Genomic DNA, 20,494 nt, shown 5'->3' with positions numbered 1-20,494 from the left:
CTTTCGCTTAATTTATGACAGTATCTGATATTTTTAATATTTTTCAAAATCATATTCTAAAAATAGTGTACTTCGTGTTTGCATAAACATTTGAAAATTCGTAGTAAAATAATTTGAAATTTATATATAAATAAATTATTCTGGAAATTGAGAAATGAAGTAAGAAAACCGCCTAATTATGAGTCGTACTTGAATAGTATTTATTTAAAACAAAGTAACGTCTAATTGAGATCAGGACTCGGATCCTCCCCCCGCTTCCCCGTTAATGGGTTGAGTAGTTTTCTTTCTAATAATATATATTTTACAAGAGCTGTGATCGTTCAGTCTGTAATGCAGCGTCCTGCTACGACTTAAACTAATGTAAGATTTTACTTGGGTCCCCTAAGAATACGAGCTTTCTGGAGATTCTTAATACAACAATTCTATTGCCATCAGAAGACACCAGTTTGGTTTTGTGTCCACACTTCTCAGTATGATTTACTGCAAACAAACTTCCGGATCTGTTCTTCAAAGTGTATAGAAGTGGTTTCAAAAGTAAACGTCTTTAATATGAGCATTTTGCTCTGCCAAAAATAAGAAGTATTGTCTAACAACACTCACTCACTCAATGCATTGGAATCGCTTTAAATTGCTGAACATCTTTTATTCTGAACTTATGAAAAGTAAAATATTCTTTTTTTTATTTCATCTTCTTTTTACAAAAATAAAATACTTCAAGGATCCCCGCAAATAAGTCGTAGCAATAAACTATTTGCTTATAAGATTTTACAAAATAGAAAGTATATTTACCTTAATGCCGTACTTTGTACATAGTTGGAAACATTATCGATGGCACTTGTTTTTGATACTGACACAAGGTTCTTTTTCTTGGTCTTTTATGCCCGAGGGAAGTTAATATTTCCATACAGTTGTTTCTACAATCGTTTAAGACTATCATCGAAGGATAATGTTTGATTTTCTTCGGTAGTGCTGACTAACGAATACCCCAGAGACTTTAAAGAGCGCGGAACTTTCTAACAAGCACATGAAATCCTTCGAGTGGAAAAAAATGAAATTTGAGAAAGTGATTTATAAAGAGAAATCTCGACGTGCAGACCGAGCAGTTGCCAGCCGAATGCCGAAAGCTTAAAAAATTGCAATAATATGAAAATGAAATTTCGTTCCATATATTCCATCCCAGATGTTCTGTATTTTAAGAGATTTTTGTTTTAGTAAGTACTCTTACCGACCTTCCAATACCAACTTCATCATTTCGTGATTAACTAGTAAATGCTTTCCTATTTATGATTTAATAAAAACCGATGATTTACTAAATCATCGAAATTGATGATTTAGTAAATCATCAATAATCATTAATACATGGTTTCCCATTAAAGCAATAGATGATTTACTGGTAAATTATTTCAATTGTTTCCTAACCTAAAGATGTTTTTTTTTATTCAACCTTTCGAAAGACGAGGGCTTTAACATTGGCTTAACTGACTGGCTGAGAGCCAATCTTTCCTTGAAATTAATGCAGGAGGATTCGCGAGCTGTAGTATAGTACTGATTAATTTATGGAAATTAAATACTTATATAATTACCTATTGTTAACAACATCTCGGGTAACTGTCAAAAATCTACTTTTAGTTAAACTGCAGGAGAAAATATCAAACCCATTTGTTATAAATATCACGATAGTTACTTTTAATTTAGTTATATTTGAGGTACCGATCTGATCCATACAGTTTGTGAAAGGATCAAAACCTGAGCGATCGGCTGGCTATACTCGGAAAATGGAATCTAACATGTTATTTCTTCAGTAATTGATTCTGTCAGTGATAAGATACGGAGATTGAAATCTCCAAGATTCAAACACAATTTTTGAGATTGCAAAGTTCCTCCAATATTTTCTGTATAAACTTTAATTTTACATTAGCTATTATAATTAATAAAAATTTGAGATGTTTCTGTGACTAAACGGGCAAAGAAATTCGAGTTCAAAAACTAAAGAGTTTTCTTTTCCCTTTTTGAGTTGGACTAATTGGTCAGTTTTAGATTAAATTCGTAGGAAATTCTTTCTGCAAATCATTATGAGCAAAACAGAAAAATAACATGTTAAAGTAACTTTTTGGCATAATTTACGACCATAAATGAATATCCTTCTAAACTTCCATGCTTAGTTAGATTGGTCATGATATAATCTTAATTGCTGTTAATCGCACAATTTAAGCCGGCCATGACCTTGTGCTAAACATTAAATTATTGTATAATTAAATGTGTTAAATAATATATCTTTTCCATGTAATTAGTTAATCCATTCCATCAGCGCGCGATTTTATTTTGTCAACTAATTCTTTGTCCTCCTACTGGGTTCCTTTTATTGTTTCACAGTTGACATTTCCTTCAACGCACTGTCGTCCCTCTATAGTTTGTTTTTTTCTTTTATGGATTTTTATGCCACAATGTCAAACATCGAATCTCACGAAGATATTTTGTATTTAAAAATTATCATTTGCAAATACCTAATAAGCATGAATATAATCACACTACTTACCTGTGATAAGAACTTCAACCTCCACTTTTTCTTGTCCAACAGTGTTATTAGCCACACACACGTACTTGCCGCTATCTTGGACCATAGCTTGTCTTACGACAAGTGTGGTGTCCGTCTGCATATACCTTTGTCCTTTGTATATCGGAATTAGTCTGCCGTTACTTTCCTTTCTAAACCAGGTTACTGACGGAACAGGAAAGCCTTCTGCCACACAAGGTATCTGAATCGTATCTCCCTGCTGAACAGTCAAATGCGGTTTTCTATCCGTCATTCTAGGAGGGAAAGTGGTATGCGGATCTAGAAGAAACCAAATGCATACGCAGTTTAATTTACAGCAAAGAAATGTTATAGAGTATTCCAGTTATATCTAAACACGTCTGTTAATGATAGAGAACTAGTTAATGGCTCGGAATTCGATAATATAGAAATTGAAGGTAATCTATTGGAATATAATGACATTTTAAGATATTAATAAAGAGAGTGATTTCAAGTTTCTTCATCACAGCCAAGATCGCTTACGTTTAATGGCATTGATATGTACGTCTTTGAATAAGCGTGCGATTGGGAAGAAAAAACTAACAAAAATAAAATTATTATTTGGTATGTTAATTTGATACAATGATTGAAGACTGCAAATTGAATGGATACTTTAGAAATGCGCAAGTTCTTATTTTATACAAATAATCTAAACAAAATATTATTCGTGTCATGATGTATTCATATATATCATTCTTCATATCATATAGATACTATATTATACTTATGGGAAACACATACTTGAGGAAAATATTTTGCACGTTTCAGTTCGTCAGAGAGGATCCGTGGAATCAAGAATAAAGACAAACACATAATGGTAAATAGCCAGGGACTGACAAAACAATACGTACTTAGTATGCATGTGCAGCAGACTGCATTGGGCCATTGCCAAGACAAAGCAGACAGTTCTATATATTTTCTATCTCTCTCTCTTTCTCGCTCAGCTATTACCAATTCCTGTTTGGGAATTGTGTGCTGGATGATCAAAAGCATTTTACAGTTAAAGATACTCTAGGCTTCTTCGAGTACATCGGATTTCTTCCAAATAAATATTCCACATTTTCAAAATGCTGTGTTTTTTTACCACAAAATCGAACTACAAATTACAAATTGCTTATGTGCGCAGATCAAAATTCAGAGACTTTTCTTAAACAGCCTACAGGAGCATTGGGTTTTGGAATTAAAACTATGAGGTGAATAGGTATGCCTGTGAACTGTGTGTGTTAGTTCGATGTTTGGTAGGTAGGTACTTGAATTCTACCCAGTGGAATTATATTTTACAGCAAGAATAATGGCTGCCTCATGACTTAAATAAACTGATCGTAATTTAAAAGAAGTAAGAAATACGCATGATTATTTAAGTTTATGAAAATTACCGAAATACAAAGAAACTAGTGGAGGGTTTTTTTTTTCCCGAAAAGTTTCAACATTTGGATAGCTTAATCTATTTTCGTCATTATATGTGACTATGAAGCTGTGCTGAAATTATTAACCTCCTTTGACACTGAATTCTAAAATGATGTTTTACTTGATATCGCCAATACAAGTTATTGTACACTGAGTGGCTACTTTATTAGGAACACCTCCCAGAGAATGTTGAAGGAGCTGGATTTATTGATAACGTGAGAGCATTTTTGATGCCGTTATGGGGATAAATATCTTTATTTTCTACCGTAAGCATTATCGCTGATTTAAAGATTAAATATTTTTGAGTTATTCATCGCTAAGAAAATAAAAATAAAACGAAGTTAGGGAGATTAGATTTTCATCTAGGAGTTATCGTGATTTTATATTTTGATTTGCGTTATTTGTCTTTCTAAAAACCTCTTTGCAGTCTTGGGAACGATTTTTTTCCCATTAGTACTAATAAACTCTTCCTGTGATCTTCAATTTTTTTTTTTTAATGAACATGCTTATTCCATCCATCCGCTGCTATCAAATTGTAATAATATTGTTGTATATTCTCCTTTTGGATTTTTATATTTCCATCCGGGTTTTTATATTTCCATATGTACACGTAGTCATCACTGTTACAAAGTGATCGTATGCGTAAATGCTTCTATTTTTTAAAACCATAGTGTAACTTTAAGTCACTCTGTAATTTCATTACATTTGCCTGTGTGAATGGTTCATCAAATAAACAGCGTTAATATTTCCATATTCGCATATCTGTTTGTTCGCAGACTTTCATGCAGCGAATTTTGCAAACTATGTTTCGTACTGTCACGAAGAGATAAAGACTCACCCGTTCACAGATCCCCCACTATTATTATCCTACAGAAAATGAAATGTAGCCACATTCTATCACCAACCATTTGCGAACAATTATGAAACCGACGTGGGAGATCGAAGATGGCACACGCTATATTGTAATCAATGGAAACATATTTATGGATGATGCTGCCGAGTTATTTTTATCTTCGAAAAACACAACTTAGGTCACGTTGTTTTGCATTTTTATATAAGCTATTACTACACGACCCATCTTCTGCACTCAAACCTAAATATCCTTCGAAATCACTTTTAGCTTCGGCTATATACGCACATTTATCCTGATGCTTTATGGCATGAGAGAAGCATTTTAAAGCAGTTAAGCATAAACGAGATCGCATTCAACTCAACAGAAACACGAAAATAAATTCACTCCAAAGTTTCAGCTGCAGTGCAAAACTAAGCTTGATCGAACAAAGGTCGTGTGATTTTGATAATTTACTCTTTTAGTGCATACATCACAGTCAAACCACGGAAAAACATTTTGCAAGCAAGAAAAAAAATAATAAAAAATGTACCTAACTTCGGAGAACTACTTTGATCATATAAGTTAATCTTTCCTGTATTTTAAATCTCCTCACTCTAAAATTCAATTATTGAATTTTCACTACTAGTTCACCCATTATTTTTCCTGATTGCTTAACTCTACGAATCTTTTTTCGTTCTAATGAAGGAATGCACAAATTCTCGTTTCAGAGAATTTCTGACTCAAAATTACCTCGTACTGATTTTTTTTAGCAATCCAGTCACATGAATCTATTTGCTTTAATTTCCATTTCATCACTCACTAGGAATGTTTTTACTTTCTCCCATTTTTTCTCCCTAATTTTTTTCTGGTCATCATATCGATTTAGATTTCAATCGGGCCATCGTAGCGAACAAAAGCTAACGATTCAAAATAGTTCCAAGTATTTCGCTTCAAATGACAATAAATAAACTTCGCCAGCAAATAAGATAAAAAGCCTTCATTTGTTTCATTAAACAAGAAGATGTAGACTCTCGCTAACTGGTAATCTCTCAAAAAAATTCACTTACCTTACCTAACATTGGAGCTTTAGCGCTGACTACCTATTTTGTACATAGCATAGATTATGTTGCCGATTTCGTTCTCTTTAAATTCAGAATAACTGAGATTTCATAGTTATTCTGAATTTAATTTGATTATTCTGGAATGGTTAACTGACGCCGCTTCTTGTAATGCATGAATTTTCTCGAAACCTGATTTTCTTCAAATTACTTCAACATGATAGCTGTAGAGTTTAAAAAAAGTCGCTGTTCATCCAGGTAATTTCTAAAGTATTCCCTTCCAGCAATATATCTTGTAATATACAAAGCTGTTATTAAAAAAAAGAGAGAGATAACAACAAGCACATTTTTGGCAAGGACTTTGTTCTAATAAAATACATATATGACAACATACGTAACTAAGGTACACATCACTTTCAACATCATCAGGAAAGATGCTAATACCTTTCTTCTCACCATTACACTAAGATATTTATCTTAGCGTTGAAGAAATAGGAAAAGACAGCATACTACACATAAGTCAGTTGCAATCAGTTGCCATTCAAATGTTCCTTTATTAGTCCTGACAGAGAGAGAGAGAGAGAGAGAGAGATGGAAATCACTGTGTGATCTAGAAGATCTCATTACAGAAACATTTTATAATAACTAATTGCGAATTGATCACCGATCCCAAAAGTAGAGAAATTTATAATTATACTGCGCCACCCTATTTTTAGATTAGTCTATATAAAATAGTAGGATCAATTCTTAATTAAGTTAGCAGTCTCCTCATTTATTTAGGAAGAATTATTTACTATTCCACTTGGGGTTCCTGCAAGATTCGAATATTTATGAACGGTGCAATAAAAGGGAATTCAGGCAAACACAATATTTAGATTAACAAAATAAAACATTTAATATATGATATATATAACAAATACAAGAATTCTGCTTTAAAATGAAACAATACAATCAACTTAATACATCTTGCTAAGTCACTCATGCCAATTCAATGTTCTAAACTCACATACAATTCACAGCTTCAAAATCACAAGCTTTCTTAACTCAAGTTAATAAAACAAAACTTCTTATTTAATCAGTCTCCACATATCTATCAGCTGTACTTAATGTTTAAATTCACAGAAAGCACTAATCAAGGTAGACAATATTCCAAGCAATCTTATTTCGGACTTTGAACTTCGAAGATATGTTAATGTTAGAATAAACAAACAAGTATGACTACTCTTACCAGATACAATCTTCAATACATCTATTAATTGTGAGCACACTTATGAATTAACTTATTTACGTTAGCGGAACACATTAATAAAAATTCTTCAACGATTTTAACTGAACTACTGTTAATTGCGCTTCACTACTCAAAAAAAAAAAAAAAAACACATCCATAAGGCACTGATATCTTTCCTTGTTTACTTTTCTGAAACTAGTTTAATTCGATATAATTCTTCTCAGGGCAACATAGAATTAAGACGCAATCCTAGACTAACTGGAACTAATCAGAATTTTTCATTGAATGTCCAGTTCTTTATTTATCCGGATACGACATTAATTTTCCTTTACAACACAGCTGACTTCACTTGCAGCTAAGTATATGATTCACTATGTTTTGGCTCACTTCTAAACGCTATTCTCATGAATTTCTGCCCTAGAGAACTTATAATTTTCTTCCACTTCTTTTGCTTGTATCCTACCTTCCTTCCCGCTCCGCAAAAACTTCCCCTCTCTTCTAATTCAAAATCTTTTCTCTATATATAATATCTTTCCTCTCCTTTCAGTCCGAAGGTCACGCTCTATTCGACTCGTGCTTGTTTATTTCATGCGTCTCCATGACAACAAATAAACGCAACCATTTCGCTAATGTAATACAATGCTCTACTACTACATGAGTGATTACATAACGTTAAATTTTCACAAATAAGAATAAACAGAATATTTGAGCTACTTAATCAGCCTTTTCATTACGTATAGAATTAATTATAATAATACTTTTCGTTACATCATATATATATTTTAGTTATTATAAATTCTGCACATATTATTGTTTAACAAATTAATAGTAGGTTAAGTTTAGAATAAATATTTAAATAGTAATCCTAAATTAAGGAATAATAAATAATTTTTATACAAATCATGATTAATACATAATAATCAATGTTAAATGTGAATGAAACAAAATAAATTACACAACATAGTTTCATTCACAATTTAACAATACCAAATGACAATGAATTTCTGCAGTGCGATATTTTTAACACGTAGAAATCGAATCATACCACACACACGTCCAGTGGACATATTCTTAATCGTTTGCCATCTAGTGCATCAGTACGATGCCCATGTCATGGAATCTCGTGGTAGCATAAGAAAAACGGACGACGCAAGAACATTCACGTTTTCAAGCCTTTTCCGGTGAACGATACATTTTCACACGTGATGTTCTATTTCTATATTTTTTGGAAGCTTTTTCGTCTTTCATTTCCGATCGTACAATCTCCTATGAATACATCCGTGTTTTATTTTACCAGCGAAATCTTAGAATAAATTATTACAGTTTTGCGAACTTCGCCATGCATATGTCAGTATCGAATCAGTTCGCACATGCTACTAGAAATAGCGCTCATTGCTTTTGGAACCATTCTTGTATCTTTTGTGCGTGTTTAGTATCGACGAATACTGGTGTTGTCGTTCTGGAAGCCACTCCTGTTGGAGCATTGCGGTCGTCGAGTGTGGAGTGGGCGTACTTTTATGCTTGGGAAGTTAAACGACCAACAAGAAGCACCACAACACATTGTCCTACGCAAAAAAAAATCTTTTAAAGTTCACCACTCTCAGTTCTAGAGCAATCATGATGTATCCAAACTCTATGTGACGTCGTCTCCAAACTCTACCCTTAAAATTGTTAATTCTTTTAAATTTAAATTTCTTAAAATCGTCAATAATTAGTAGGAAATTTTAGTTCCGTCAACTGCATGTATTAGAACTTCTGCAAGAGATCATTTTTCTAATTCCACCGTAGCCTACCATTCTTTAAAAATCGTGGTTTTAAAAATGTTAAGGAAATTTAACATAAAGATCACAGTAAATAAGCTCAAATTTAAAAATAAAATGTTTGGTCTGCTAAATCTTTCATTCAAAGTATTAATAAAAATTCAAGGCTAAGTTTGGAAACTAGAAAGTTGCAAAGATGCCTTCATGTTTAATGGAAGTAACGTCTCATTAAATCCATTAGTTAACCATCCTTCAAGTTGAAGTAACGTTCCCAGAATTTTCATTGGTATTAATTAAACGAAAAGCCAACTACTTGCTTCATACTTTACTGATAATCTTATCATTTGCAAAATAATTTAATCTCGTACTGCACAATTCACCGCCTTGCTTTGACTTTTTTTTTTTCTAGAAAGAGATCATAAACAGTCTATGATCGTTTTCAGTATTAGGCAGTCTTAGTACGCCCTGAAATCTCTTTAGATCTTTATGATCACCAATATACTTTCTGCCAGAGCCGATTCAAAAGGATTTTTATTATTTACTTACATCCACCTTTGGACAAATGCCAAGAAAGGATTTGATGAAATGCATTTCTGTTATTTCATCCAGCTATTTCTGCTCGCATTCAAAAACCGTCTATTAACCATAAAATCCAAACCATTAACCCTAAAAAGGTTACTTTTAGTAACATTTAATCAGTCTAGTGTATTTTAGTTGTATTAAGATGCTTTATCATTTATTAAAAGTATCACGTAAAATACTGTATCGTTGTATATTTCATTATTTCTCTTGTATTTGCAAGAAATACAAGAGAAATAATTATTTTTATTTTGTTCCCAAAGTACTCGTTTTTCATAAAAAAAATAAACTTGCAAATTTTCGTGCATCTTTATAACAAGAATAAGGAAAATATTAACAAATTTTAATAATTGTCAGCGTGTTTCATCTACGGAAGCAGATGAATGCGCATCAAAAAGTTTTTCTATTAAAAAAAAAAAGAACAACTCAATTAAAATACTGAAGAGTGTTTCCTCCTGCACACTGACTTCGAAGTTTTAACGTTAGGTGGCGCCTATACGTGTAATCTTGTTGTATCAGCTGAAGGATAAGTACGAACATAGTGTGACATGTTTTCAGCTATACTTCAATGCTGCCAAATTCTTGTTAATTTAAATATTCGCACCGCCGTGTCGTCTTCTGACATGACATACTAGCGACACGACAGATGACTACACGAGTAGTAGTCGGTGCTGTCTTAATTCCTTGTAAGTTTTTAAGGAAAAAAAAATGCGAGCATCATTTAATAAACAGACTTTAGCATGCCAGAAGATGCAACAACGAAGAAACTTCATTTCGTGTGCCTGTCCAAGGAGAAATTTTACCTGTTATAATTAGGTGTCCTGGTGTACTGCTCTGCTTCACCTCTCCGCTAATTCGGTGTTTAGTTTGACAGTGATAGTGCCTAGAGCCGTCGCTCGTCTGCTCTGCATGGCGAATGTGAAGTTCACCGGTGGGAAAAACATTGTACCTTCCACCTGATCAAAGAAAATGAGAAACATTGTAAATTTCTGCTTGTCCTAACTTATGTCATTAACAAGAAATAAAAGGCCATACTTTTCTGACGGCAACAGCATTGAAAAGTTATATCTTAAGTTCACTTAATATAAAACATGTCGTGTTATTTTTAATTAAAGTAAAATTAATATATCTTTGTTAATTTCAACTGGCTGTTTCTTTTACTTTTTTTAACTGAGTAAAATTTAACTCATACCTGAATAACATCTCTGCTTTCCAACCTACAGCAGATGTGCTCGGATCTCATTGATGAATTTCATAACTCAGTGTAGGATCACCTTGCTTGTTTGGAGTCTGAGGTGGCTTTAAAAGCGTGTCTGGACAATTCATCGCAGGGAAAATTCGTCACAGAAAAATTCATCGCGCGAACTATTGATTGCTGAAAAAATTCGCTGAAAATGTTATTCGCTAGAAAACTGAAATGAATTGCATTGATACCGATATATGAAAAGTAAATACAGTGCAAGAGAAATTTCACAAATTATAATTTTATTATGTATCTATGTATTAGTCCGCGCGGTTAGCCGAGTGGCTGGTTGTTTCGCAACCATATGCCAGGGAAAGGAGTGTCCTGGGTTCGATTTCCGTCGCTGACATGAGGAGGTGTAGGGATCTTTCTCAGACATAGCCAAGTTAGTCGGTCTTGGGCGAGGACTGCAAGGTTTTTCTCCCCAGTTTATATGGGATTTTTCCTCCCGCAAGCAGGCAAACCGTCCTCGAGAACGTAACTCTTCTACAGACATAGCATACACTGGGAGGCATAGGCCAACCACCTTATCCTCGTATAACGGTTGCAGTTATAAGGATAGAAACCGTCGACACCGTAAAGGTAAAAGAGGGATAGATCTATGTATTATTTATTTAGATTTCCATAATATTTTTATTCTTATACAGTGAAAGTAATATTGTATTTATTGGTGAAATTCATAATTTCTGTTTCGTCCTAAAATGGTATAAATATTCTTTCTTACTTTGATACTACAGATTCTGTTGATGGAATATTAATATTTACAAAATTATAACCGCAACCGTTATACGAGGACAAGTTGGTTGGCCCTATGCCTCCCAGTGTATCCTATGTCTGTAGAAGCGTTATCTTCTCAGGGCCTGTTTGCTTTCTTGCTTACGGGAGGAAAAACCCCACATAAACTGGGGAGAAAAACCCTGCAGTCCTCGCCCAAGACCGACTAACTTGGCTACGTCTGAGAAAGATCCTACACTCCTCACGTCAGCGACGGGAAATCGAACCCAAGACACTCCTTTCCCAGGCATATGGTTGTGAAGAACCAGACACTCGGCTAACCGCGCGGACTAATACATAGATATATAATAAAATTATATTTTGCAAAATGTATCTGGCACTGCATTTACTTTTTTATATATCGGTATCAATGCAATTCATTTCAGTTTTCTAGCGAATAACATTTTCAGCGATCGATAGTTTGCGCGATGAAATTTTCTTGATGAATTTTCCTCGCGATGAATTGTTCGTGAATCCTTTAAAAGTACCCTTTTGTAGTTACAGCAAAGTTTATGGATTATCTAACATGAGTTAGATAAGCCCACCGTTCTCGTGTGATATAGGTTGACATCCTTTCGTGAATAATATCATAAAAAATTAAAAATGGCTAATTTTTACAAGCATAATTATTTGGTTGATTGTTAAAGAAAGGTGCAGACCCTAATGCTTAGCCATAAGATCAGCTGCCTTTTTCTTTCACATGCTAGGCATCATCTTATTCAAGAATCTGAACTTTTCCCTAAATCCATGTTCAGATGTTTTGAGGCTCTAGATTAGATACTTAGTTCAGTCCTCCGATTCCTTTAGGCTAAATTAGTATCCTGTATCCAAGCATCTTATTCTTCTTATCACTCGAATTTCGTTGTATGTGTTCTTAGACTGGTTTGTCTGTTTTAGGGGGTGAAAAGCCTGAGATAGCGAAAGGATAAAACTCTTCCACCTCTCTATGAAATCAGCTAACTTATATTCATTGAAAAAAGTCCGTTTTTACATCAGAATACGTTCCTTTCCTTGAGTCAGTGACAGGAACTGAACACCAGGTCTTCTCCAAGTAGCGAGTGTGTGTCCTCACTTTCTAACTGTTGATATATTTGGGCTAAGGAGCACTTAATATACGAGAGGGGGGGTCTGGAAAGTTCTGATAAAAATCTAGAACAAAAATGTTATTAAAGCAACTGATATAACCACAAGAAAGAACATACAGTACTAGTAGCAGAGTTATGAAGGTAACGTATGTTCTTATATCCTCGTATGTTCTGTATTGTGGTTATATCAGTTGCTTTAATATCATTTTCGTTCTAGGTGTTTATCTGAACTCTCCAGATTCCAATAGTAAATGTCTGTTGCATTCTTCTGTATATAACTAGAGTATGTGAATATTCTGTATTTATTATATACTATATATAAATGCAAAACAGTTATAATGTACTTTTAAAACATCTCGCAGATCCGATCATGCAAAGGTCTTCCCAATAATGACCTGTTCCCCCGAAGCGTGGCATTATTAAATTTCTCTCTTGAATCATCTCACAACAATTCTCATAGAGTTTAATAAATAATAATGATGATGATGCCACTTGTAGAGAAAATTAAAATCAGAAAGCATGATTTTTATTAGATAGTTATTGCTTACTTGAAACTGAATTCTTACTCTCTTATGTAGTCTTCTTATCTTCGTTCCGATGAACGTAGAAATGCGGCGCAAAGGATATTTCTAATTTTTAGTTTTTTTTTTTTTGTTCTTAAAGAACTAAAAACTGACGTTCTAGTTGTTGATCAAAGGCACACGAATTTAAAGAACAATTCATGTCCGGTAATGAACCCTATTCATTCTCAGTTACTTGTACTGCAAGGGTTAAATACTCGCATCGTTATTAAAGATAGTTCTCCCCTATATAATCATTAACATCCCAGTCTTCATTAACAACCCCCCCCCGCATTTATCTGATTTTTGTATTGCGCGTATAATAATTTCCTTTACCACACCTCTACCGCACTATCCTCGTTCCAATATTGCCATACTCGTACTGGAGTCACGATGGATCGTTTCGGTTCTAAGTTGAAAACCACATCGCAGGTTCGCTTTCATTTCCAGTGCTTTATTTATTTATTTTTCATATTTCGTATTGTTAGTGTACTCCTGTCTGCAAATCTTAAAATAATTGACGAGATAGTCATAACAAAGCCAGTCAAGGAATGTTAATTATGGGAAAAGAGACTATGAACCGTGATACTTTTCAGTTGTTTAAGTGGGGAGAGGGATTCAGCACTCTGCAGAAATAATTATACTTATTTAGATACGCATTTTATAAGGATTAAACAACAGAAATATATAAGCGTACTATTTATAATTGAATTATTATTATTATTATTATTTCATGATTGTTATCGTGAGATTAACGAGCGTTATGTGCTAAAATATTGAAATCGTTATTTGGTTAAGAAACACTTAAACTATTTTCTAAAAGTAAAAATACACATATTTTCTAATCACGTGGGAAAACTAGTGCTCTTATACTAAGTAATGACTCAGGAAAATTGATAGAATTACTTTGCTTCACTTTGCTACGAACTGCTTCGATATTTCGCTCCCATGGAAGATACAGAAGAACGACAACGATTGGATTACCAATCGATGGCGAACGATATGGATAGGAAATTTTCGATATGTCTAGTGCAGATTTTTTTTTCCCCTTCCCAGCTAACATATGATAAGAATGGAGTTTGAAACACTGGCATTAAGTTAGTGAAACCCTAAAATACACTAATAAAATGAAATGTAATTCTTTAAGTCGAGTAGTGGTAAGGCACACAATGACTAAGAGAGAGAAAGGACTTCATAATTGTTCTCAAGAATTTTGATTTTGAAACACAAATACTGGTTTATATCTCCTTGTTGACAGACTAGCGAAAAACGTTCTTTTATTGTATTTGGTTGAGAAATAAGGGCATTTTCTTTTTTTCTTTTTCAAAATAAAGCAAATGATTAAAGTAAAGACATGCGAAATAAATCACCTTTTGAGTATTACTTGGTTGCTAGGAGATTTTAAGTTCGTAAGGATTCATTTCTCAATATATATATATACGAGTATTCTAATACATCCCACGTCATGTCATTTAAACCACGACTACTTCAATTTGCTTTATGGGAAAAAAGCAAACAATATTCAGACATATTAATTCCATCTAAAGTGATATTTAAATAGAAAGCTGGACAAGAAAAGTTTAGACAAAGATGCTTTTTTTATTTGCTGTTCATTTCATTTTGTCTAAGCTATTAAGAATTGGTTCATGAGGGAAAAATCAAAGAAAGCACTTTTATTTGATCGTGCAGTAGTATTATAAATATATCAGAACACACAGCTATATAAAATAAAATGTAAAAAGGATATAAAGTTAATTCTTTTGTATTTTTCATATTTTTTTTATCTCCGGAATGATCGAATTTCTCAATCTTTCCATAATTATTATTAGATTCTTCGTGTTTGAATCTTCCTCCCTCAACAATTCATTGTCTTTTCTTGGACCTACTAGAGTGGCGATATGTTTAGAATTCCATAATTAGCACAGTATCACTACCCGCTAGGAAGTTCTGAAAAATTTATCATTCATTTGTATAGTCTGAAATGTTCATAAAACATACTAAATATTATTATTAAAAATATTACTAACATATCAAATAAGTGTTAGCAAAGACCTCGATTTACTCTTCATCTATATTCTGGAATGTTTGCATATCATTAAGCACATTCTTCTCTAGCTCAGTATTTCTGGGTCCAACTCCCATCTCAAACCATATTTCTATGAATTTTTTACCACCATCGTTAGGATACTCTTAACAACAGTATCCTAATGATAGTGGTAAATGAGAAAAGTGCAATTAATATAGTTAATGTTCCATTAGTGTCGTGTTGTCAGGTGTATCCAACATATGAGTTGGATGAGGTTATTCGAAACAAATGCGAATCAATATATTGATGTCATTCTTGACTGTAGTTTACAATAGCTTCGTACATCGATCATATTTAGATTTTTAATTTTCTGGACAGTCATGAGTGACATGTGCAACTATAAATCATTGGAGCCAGAGTAATTGTATTTTAATGTTTATGAATTGCAATTAATGCGGTATTACAACCTTTTAATTAGTTGAGGTCACTCGATTGCGTCATATTTCTACGGTAGTATGAATTCATTGCATACGTTAGTTTTCAAGTTTCGGTTAAGCAAACGATTTTATCCATTTTTCAATTACACAAGTATCGCAACATCTGAAAGAATAATAAGATAAATGGTGTTACTCCTTTGTCGTATTAGCTGTGGTGTCTTCTAATAATAAAATTCTAATACCCATGCTTAATAGGAGGAATAATTAAAAGAATTTAAAAGTTAAAAAATAATACTTCATGAAATATTAATTTACCAATTATACATAATCTTAATGTATTAGAGATCTTGTTCCAGAACGTCGTAAGACGGGGGATTCCTGTCTTTTTACATTTAGGAATTTCGCTTGAGAACTTCAATGTAAAAATAATAATAATCCTTGAAGCATTCAGCGCGAAAAATACTGTATTTATTTATTTTTTTTTTTTCAAAGGAACATTTGCGACTGCCAGGTGGTCAATGGATAGCATACCTATTTTTCAGCTAACAGAGTGTGGGATTCGAATCCTACTATGGGTATAGATATTTGTAACTGTCTTAGTAATTCTGTATGCAAAGGACATCTACGATCCTACCACTTCTTCCAGCAGACTTCATTTCGAAAGATCGATGAGCTACAGAAGTGACCGTACGGCATCCAATAAAAGATGTGAAATATTGAACAAAAAAACACTGACGTAAGTTGAGCTTCGACCTTACAAGTTAACGGGCTAACCAAAAAGTCGTTAGAACTTGCCCATCCTAACAGAGTACCGAGTTTTTTTTTTTGAGGTTATATCCAGGAATGATTGACCTTGGTAAAGATACAGTGGACGTCACATTAACTGGGATAAATGGAACAGAGTGGCAGGAGTTAATCGAAAAGGTGGTTAATCTAGACATACGTTTTGGCCTGAAGAGAAAAAAAATGTAGCATTACACTAATAGTACTTATTAACCACCAGATGAGCAATTACAGATATGCCGTACAATAGTAGTCTTTAATGCCTGTAATGCGAATACACTTAAACTTTAACTATTAAATAATTAAACGTTTTGTAAAAACAAAAAAAGAAAAAAAATTATACTAATTTCTTAATTAGAAGTTTCGTATAGTAAAGAATTTTGTGCTATATAACTATGGAATATCCGAACAACACTCAAACAGAAACTCAAATAATACGTGAACTCCCTTCGATGGCCCGCACTAATGAAGACGGTGCAACATTTGGCTTAGACGGGAAAGACATGGGTTCGAATCCTGTATAGGACGTAACAAATCTTTTTTTTAGAACTTTTTTTTAAATTGGGAGTGAATTAGTCAACATCATGGGGAAGTGTTAGTTTCATCGCTCCTAAAAAATAGTTTTTCATCCTGCAAAATAGACAAACCAGCCGCAGAACATAGCAGTTAATTAACAGAAATGATTCATTGATCTCATATCCTTAGTTGTTGTGGCAATAATTATGATCGAATTAAATCAAACCCGCCTTCGATTTAGATGGTAGTATTCATTAAAGAAAATTCTTCCTTGCTACTGTTTCATTAATCTCTATATAGAAATACGGGATGATCATCAGAAAGATGCGTTTGACAATTACCATTCTGTTTGTATGAAGTTAGTACACAGGCACTGAATCTCGTTTTTCATTTATGCACAGAAAAAGGATCTATTGTTATTCTTAAAACATATTAATTTTGTATGGTTTTAATAGCATTTACTTATTTTGTCCCAAAATGAACCTTACCGAAACAAAAAAAAAAAAAAAATTGAAATAAAAAATTTAAACGATTCTGTAGATTTTAAATTCTTAATGACCAAACTTCGTTAAATTTCGTACATCTACGAGCAAAGGGTATATACGGACTGACTGAAAGAATCTAATAGGAGCTTCCGTATATTGTAAGATTCATCTAAAACAGTCAATATAGAAAGACTAATCGCAAAATTTCATATTTTGGGAATTTCCAAAAGAACAAAAAATTAAAGAGAATTGACTGAGAGAATCGACTATACAAAGATCTAAAGATGGTTGACCTTGACAAAGTTTCAGATTTGTCATTTACTGTGATTAATGAAAATTGATTTTAATCTATTACATCTGTGTTAGGCGTAAAGTCTGCTTCTACACTGTAACAAGGGCAAAAGAAAAGATAAAGTTCATTATGATTGCAGGCCTACGGAAGTTCTAAATCTTTTATTGTAGCTCGTTTTAGAATTAGTACAGGAATAAGAGGACGGAATCCCTCGAGACGTTTCATACGAGGATCAAGTGATCCAAAAATCGAGCCACCTGCCAGCTTTACGGATTTGCCCACTATCCTTATCTTTGTCATTGAACCCTTGGCAGCAGTGGTTGGCAGCACGAGATAAAATGACAGTAATGAGAGTCTTGAGCAAGCAGACGGTCGCCTTATAGATCCGACCCGCAGCTGTCACTTCGCGCCCTTCGTCTCTCCGATCGTGTACTCGTTAATGCTTACTAATTACCTGCGGACGTTGTCAGGTCAGCGATAGGAACGGCAAGAAACTGGCAATTGATTTCGAGACGGCTGAAGCGAAGGTGATGATGGCTTTTTTTTTCCCCCCTTCTCATCCCTTTCTTTTCTTGGTACGACGTTGAGAAGCTTATTTGATCAATGCACGCCAGGTATGATGGAGTTATTGTGATGGACAGAATAGGTTTGCAGCGATTTTAACAGAACTGCACGTTTGAAAGGAAGGAATTTAGCGAGAAAATGGATTTTTCCTCTCTCTCTCTCTCTCTTTCTCCTTTTCTTAACTGTCCCAAACTTTAATTTTGTTCTCTGTTGCTGCCGGCAAAATTTCATGTTCACTTCCTATACTAATATCGCTTCAATAATTTTTAGTTACGGTGGGTAGTTTTGGTAATTGGGGGGTGTCTCCATAATTGCACATTTTTATAAATTTGAAAGGATATTTTTAATTCTTCAAGTCCTAACAAAAGACTAGGCAATATAAGTTGTATTAAAGCGGTCAACCATGAACTATTTTAATGACTAGTGAATTTTCTTTTACAATCAGTGATCTGATTATTCGCGTATTTTTTCATCTGGCCAAGATTGATACAAAAAATTCAAAATTTCTTCCCCGTTCATTTATAGAAACTCACAAAAAGAAATCAAATCCGAATTTGGAAAGGCTAAAGAAGACATGTCTCATGTACGCCGTTACTGGTGTCTTGTTTCGTTCAGAATTTCTGAAATCAAATCGTTGCCGCTTGATTAGCTAATTAGCCGTCTCCAATTTTCAACTTAGACGCTAAAGTTTCAAATCTCACTGTGGCGTGGATGAATTAGTTTCATATTAATATTAGTTCGTGAATTAGGTGATGGATGACTACCTGTATGAGATCACTACCATGCTTATTGCAGGCCCGAAGTGGCTTAAAAAAAGTTCAGGTTTAGTTTGGAGAAAAGAGTGTTCAGAATTATGTAAACATCGGCTCAACTTACCACATTTACACGTTTATGTGTAATAAAGGTTTATAACTTCCTTGGGCGGGATTAACCTAAAGAATTAGCCAGTTCATGAATCATATATACAATTCACTTGGCAGGAACTTCTGCTTAACGTTACTTCGACTTTTCTCGTATCTATCCGGTACCACTTCAACAGTATAAGTAACGAAATTGATCTGTTAGCTCGCCAGTTATAACTAACGAAAAAGTTGATAATTTTCTTCTGCACGGATGAATTACACATTTAACTCCTACGGTACCATGAAAAGAAGCAATGGGCTCCTTTAATCTGTATACTAAAGACTATGGACTCATCTTTGTATTTAAGTATCTTCCCTTCCTAGATAATACTATCTTTCTCAGTTGTGTTCAAATTTTTCACTTACGAATTAACGCAATATTCCTTTATGCACATTCCACCTACGTAGCATGCACCCGACATCTTGGAAACTAGTTCATGTTCACACTAATCCTAAGAAGGGAAATAAAATTACTAGAATTGAATCATCCTCCCGCAGCGCCGACTTTGATGCGCTCAGAATAATGAAAAATGCAAGCAACAGATTTTTTCCCTTTTTGTGACACCAACTGTTATCAACCGTCATCCATATAGATTCCATCACTCTCGTTTGTTTATTCGCTAGTTTAGCAAAATTTTTGCCTTCATTAAAAGAGGGGAGTTCGAGTAATCGATTATTCCTTTACTGGATAACTCAGTTGTGTTATATGGAATGCACAGGACGATTATGTCAAATGGTCAAAAAAACATCTGGGCTCAGTTCCATTATACTGCATGAGAATCTTTTATAAGGTCTTCTCATTTGAAGGCGAATTAGAAAATGTTTTCAAAATGGTGTCCACAATGCTTAGAACTATATGAAATATTCAGATAGTTACGAAATGACGTTTCAAGACATTCTCTATTCGAATTTATTATTATTTTTTTTATTATAGTAGCCATTCGCGGATTCCTGAATGCTTTGCAGATGGAGAGGGGGGGGGAAACCGGAACACATTTTTCACAAGTGCGTTTTAAATTATAAACATCAATAGGCTTATGAACCTCATATTAGTAGACCTATATGTGTAGATGTCATCAAGCAGTTTATATGAGATCTGTCTATTTATGTCTTCCATCCAAGGTTGAGCTGAGTACTTTGGTAAATGCCAGGCATTTTGATCGCAGGTGGCTTTCCATTATTCTTGTAGATCATCTAAGGGTGGGTGTCCGTAGATGTGTGTCTACTGAGTTGTTTTGCGGAATCAAAAACCAAGTTTGTGGAAATGAATTTTCCACTTTCGTACGAGAAGGGATGGCTGAAAGGTAGCATAAATTAAAAATACAATAATGAATTTTTTTTTCATGATATTGACTGATTCAACATCAATTATACGCACTTCTGCGTATCAT

At 33.8% G+C, this 20,494-nt stretch overlaps 1 protein-coding gene across 6 annotated transcripts in view; it reads right to left on the bottom strand.

The window, feature by feature from the left end:
• LOC150094689 (cell adhesion molecule Dscam1-like) overlaps nucleotides 1-20,494 on the bottom strand; it is a 772,561-nt gene that overhangs the window by 420,043 nt on the left and 332,024 nt on the right. For 5 of the 6 annotated variants that reach the window (XM_090411389.1, XM_090411386.1, XM_090411388.1 and 2 more), the window contains exons 4-5: nucleotides 10,240-10,392; nucleotides 2,537-2,833 (exon numbers count right to left, since the gene is read on the bottom strand). In XM_090411389.1, coding sequence (XP_090267515.1) covers nucleotides 2,537-2,833; nucleotides 10,240-10,392 — 450 coding nt within the window. Of the gene's footprint in view, nucleotides 1-2,536; nucleotides 2,834-7,097; nucleotides 7,554-10,239; nucleotides 10,393-20,494 lie in introns of those variants that run through there. The other variant, XM_090411390.1, reaches the window with a different exon arrangement.

The sequence above is a fragment of the Typopeltis vanoorti genome, chromosome 21 (assembly GCF_054136105.1).
Source record: "Typopeltis vanoorti isolate ZY-2024b chromosome 21, IOZ_Tvanoo_1.0, whole genome shotgun sequence".
NCBI lineage: Eukaryota > Metazoa > Arthropoda > Arachnida > Uropygi > Thelyphonidae > Typopeltis > Typopeltis vanoorti.
Note: the sequence above shows the minus strand (reverse complement) of the source record. Positions and strands in the feature narration are given on the sequence as shown.